The sequence below is a fragment of the Aegilops tauschii genome, chromosome 7 (genome assembly GCF_002575655.3).
Source record: "Aegilops tauschii subsp. strangulata cultivar AL8/78 chromosome 7, Aet v6.0, whole genome shotgun sequence".
Lineage (NCBI taxonomy): Eukaryota > Viridiplantae > Streptophyta > Magnoliopsida > Poales > Poaceae > Aegilops > Aegilops tauschii.
In genome coordinates, this window is record NC_053041.3 from 474,735,023 (window position 1) to 474,739,443 (window position 4,421).

Sequence of the window (4,421 nt, forward strand, 5' to 3'; positions counted from 1 at the left end):
AACGGATGCTTCCTTCGAAATGCAGCATCGATCTATTGCTAGCATGCATTGCTGTCTAGCGGACGAAATATGGAACAACTATAGCTAGTACCTCGCTAGAGCCCGGTAAGTTGGAGCAATGCACTCAAAATCCTAAAATGCAGAAAAAGCATTGCTCTATCTATTCTTTCTCCAAGTCCATCCTCACATCCAGTGTCATTTTCCAGAAGTATCCAACTTAACATCAGCATGCCTTTTCCACAATTATAATCAGCAGATATCAGAAGAATTCAACCTTATCCCAACCGATCCACCCAAGACAAACGCCAACCCAACGAGATTCGTCGGAGACACATCTCCAAACACCCTCCGATGACGCTACAAGCATCACCGGATGAAGGCTAGGTGAGAGAGAACCTTATTTCATATTCAAAAAGCCGTCGTCGCCTCGTCTTTCTGAGCATGACATAAACCCTAATAAAACTAAAAAAAGAACACCTAAAAACGGAGCCCTCTCATCAGCAAGGGTCGGGCCCACCACGCCTCCATGGTCCTAGGACCATAGGAGACAAGGCGGACCCGCGCCAGCGCCGGCGTGAGGCTGAGAAAACCCAAGCTGAGAGTCGCCTGGGTCTTCGCCTCTCGCACGAGGGAAAAACATATATGCTTTGTGCTTACAAGTATATAACATCCAAACTCAACTGAAATTACTACATCTAAAGTAACTAACTAGATAGCATAGTGGCGCCAAAGAAAGCATAGCATAGTGGCGCTGAACATAGCATAGAGTTTTTGGAAAAGGGAATCTTCATAAAATCGTTATATCGAGGGGTAACAACCGCACCGAGAGACGATAACCAAACACCAGCCTTTGATGGAGGAGGTCCTGTCCGAAGACTACACCATTATCCATGATTAGATCGTTGTATAGTTGTAGCACTGGAGCTCTTGCAAAATGATATATATTTTTTTAAACAAAGGCAAAAGCTTTGCCTCATCTCATTGATAAAGAAGGGGTTTGCCTCACAGAGGGAGCCCCAGGTGTCATCGCCACTAGCATGAGATCACTAGTGTGGGATAACTGGGCACCTCCTAAATGCAAATTTTTCGCTTGACTGGTAATCAAGAACAGAGTGTGGACAGCGGATAGGCTATAGAAGAGAGGGTCGCCAAACTGTAACGTTTGCCAACTTTGTAAGAGAGAGCCTGAGACTGCGGCACACCTGCTATTCATGTGTAGGTTCTCCCTCAGGGTATGGCACCAGATTAAACTTTGGCTGGGTATGCACGAGCTGGAGATCGATGCTTGGCCCGGTTTGCTATCCGTCGACGAGTGGTGGGAGAGGACGGTTCTACGCACGGACCATAGTCGTAAGGCGATGGCCTTACTATTGTTGTTGGTGGTCTGGGAGATTTGGAGAGAAAGGAACAAGAGGGTTTTCCAAGGCAAGTCGGCCATGCCCAATGGGGTGGTCGCCTCGATAAAATGTGAAGCGAGAAATTGGGTTCTTGCGGGGGCAAAAAAATTGAGCACGATCATGCCGTGAGAGTAATCATTTTTGTTTCGACCATTTGTGGAGGAGTAATGGTCCTCATAACTATGTTGCAAAACGATATAGCAACGCTATACTTAGCTCACTATTTTTTTTCTTTCATGATTTGATATGCCACGTGCTTGTGTGACATTGCGCACATTAAAAGCCGCTAATAATTCAACTTCCGCTCACAACTCACAGCTTTTGGCGGTACAGAGTACAACCAGATCGAAAAGGCAAACTCCCGGCATCCTCTCCTCCTACAAGTTGAAGAGCTAGCCGCACTCATCTCCGCTGCCACTCCATTCTTGCCACCACAGAGTCGTCAGGCAAGCGCGCCGCCCATACGTCCATGGAGAGGTCAAGGTCCTACTCAGAGAAGAGCAGCAGCACCACCACCACCCCGGCCGGCGCCGTCACCGAGCTGAGGTGCTACAGTGCCTCCTACGCCACACCCAAGAAGGCAGCGGGCACCACCAGCTGGCCTCCTTGTACTACAGCTTCTTCCTCGACGTCGGCAGCGGCGGCCGGCTCGAAGGCGAGGTCATGGAGCGGCAGCTTCCGTAGCGCCCCGGCGGAGCTGCGGAGGAAGAGGAGGGTGGCCGGGTACAGGGTGTACGGCGTGGAGGGGAAGATGAAGGTGTCGCTCAAGAACGGCGTGAGGTGGCTCAAGGGCAAGTGCACCCAGGTGGTGGACGGCATTTGGTGAACCCACCGAAGGGCAGATCAGTCGGCTTATTCTCTTTTCTGCCTGGTGATCCTTGCCGTGATCCAAGAGGTGTCAGAACGTGAGTACGGTCGCAATCTTCCTTTTCTGAGCTCTGGCGTGGTGTTTTTCCTCACTTTTTAGTAAGAACACAAGTGGAAGGTTGCAAAAAAGAAGGGTAACTGCAAGACTGTCTTGACCATGCATACACACTTACTAGTATGCAACCAATGGATGCTTGCCTGTTCTTTAAAATGCACTCCCTCTGTCCCATAATGTAAACATTTTTTGATACTATATTAATGTCAAAAAACGTAGACGGAGAGAGTACTATAAACTTGCTCTCGTTTGTCTGGAATGTTCATCTAGCCTGGACAGTTGTAAATAAACCAACCTATTTGATAGACGAGCAGGTTAGTTGCAAGGCACAATATTAAAAAACATGGTAGGCTAAGAGCATCCATGATGCTCTCATGTTCGTCCAGGGTTTCGCCTGAAGCTTACAGCCCAACTGCCGCTCCTTTTTTTCGAATTTTTTAATCTATTTATCTTCAATCATGATAGTACAACGAATATCTATACCTACTAATAAAAAAAATAGATATTCTTAGTCCGTCATGCTATTTTATAGAAAACCCCTTGATATTTTTGACATTAAACCCGCATTACATATCAAATGTTTTTTAAGTTTATGGAATTTGATTAGGAAAATATATATTATGAATATAATGTTATTTTACCTGTTAACCATTTAAAAAAACACTATCTAGGGTGAATCTTAATCAACAGTGTATTATACGTCTTTCTTTCATGTACGTATTAAATCTACATGCAAGCCTTGTTTAAATAGAAGACATGTGGAATCTTGAACTTGCGCTTTTGTAGGTAAAGACAATCTTTATTTGGGCCGTAACTACAAATACTCATATTATAGACCATTTTTTGTAAATTAAAAGAGTGTGGTATTTTTTTCTCCCATTGCAACACACGGGCCCTTTTGCTAGTAAAAAATAATAAAAACTAGATTCATAGATCACCTAGCGACGACTACAAGTACTGAAGCAAGCCGAAGGCGCACCGCCATCATTGCCCCTCCTTCGACGGAGCCAGGCACAACTTGTTGTAGTAGACGGGTCGAGAAGTCGTCGTGTTAAGGTCCCATAGGACCAATGCACCAGAACAGCAACCGCCGCTTCATTTTCAAGTTGGTCATCAAAAATGCTTTTGACTTTGAGAGATAGGACTACATGTTGATTTGCGGGAGAAACTAACCATGGTACGCTTAGGCCACTCCTAATGGTTATATCTTAGCATGATTTTAAGGTGAAAATCTTTTGTGGCATTGTTTTTCTTCGACAAAGCATAAATGTTATTGACTTAAAATGAAGCTGCAAGGATACAAACACAATGAACACATGGCCGGCCTCCACATAGGTAGAATGTACACATATAACACTGAGAACACACACAAATAAATATGTTGGCAAAGAGCAAAGTGCTATAAGACCAAGTCTATGCCTAAGCGAGGAAAAAAAGAAACAAAGGGATCGAAACATCAATTGACAAACTACAGTAATGACCATATCCAAATCAGCCATGTTTTGACTCACCAAGGACACCAAGAAAGGTTCTTCAATGATAACATCTTTAGAAAGGGAATGATGCTCAAGTGTCGTCGTCACCTTATCCAACCAACAAAGGCCAGATTCTAAGTTTTCGCCCTAAAGAATAAGTTCAAGCATATCCAAGCAACGCCTTCAAAAAGGTAACGATGTAAAAACATTGTCATTGCCAGATAAAACCAACTCGAGTCAAGCTTAGGGTTTTCACCCTAGAACTCAAAACCTGGTACTCAAGGAGCACCACCAAATCGAATCCAACCATGTGCTGTCACCACCACTTTTCGCGATCACATCAGCTACATGCACTGGGCTAGAAATCCCTTCGTCGTTGTTGCACAACCATACCCTCTGTGTCAAGCTGTCGTCCATAGATTGCATCTCATTGCCGAATGCAAATTGATCGGAGTGAGAACCACCAAAACCCACAAAGAAGCCGTATGGATGCATCCCGCAACCATGCCAATACGATTCGTTGACAGAAGCCACCGGATTGAAGGAAATATGCCCTAGAGGCAATAATGAAGTTGTTATTTATTTTTCCATATATCATGATAAATGTTTATTATTCATGCTAGAATT

General features: G+C 44.6%; 1 protein-coding gene across 1 annotated transcript; it reads left to right on the plus strand.

The window, feature by feature from the left end:
• The first annotated feature begins 1,626 nt into the window (after positions 1 to 1,626).
• Positions 1,627 to 4,146, plus strand: LOC109768470 (uncharacterized). Its single transcript, XM_040396610.1, has one exon. It carries the CDS (start codon positions 1,867 to 1,869, stop codon positions 2,221 to 2,223), a length of 357 nt encoding a protein of 118 aa, XP_040252544.1. The 5' UTR covers positions 1,627 to 1,866; the 3' UTR covers positions 2,224 to 4,146.
• The last annotated feature ends 275 nt before the right edge of the window (positions 4,147 to 4,421 follow it).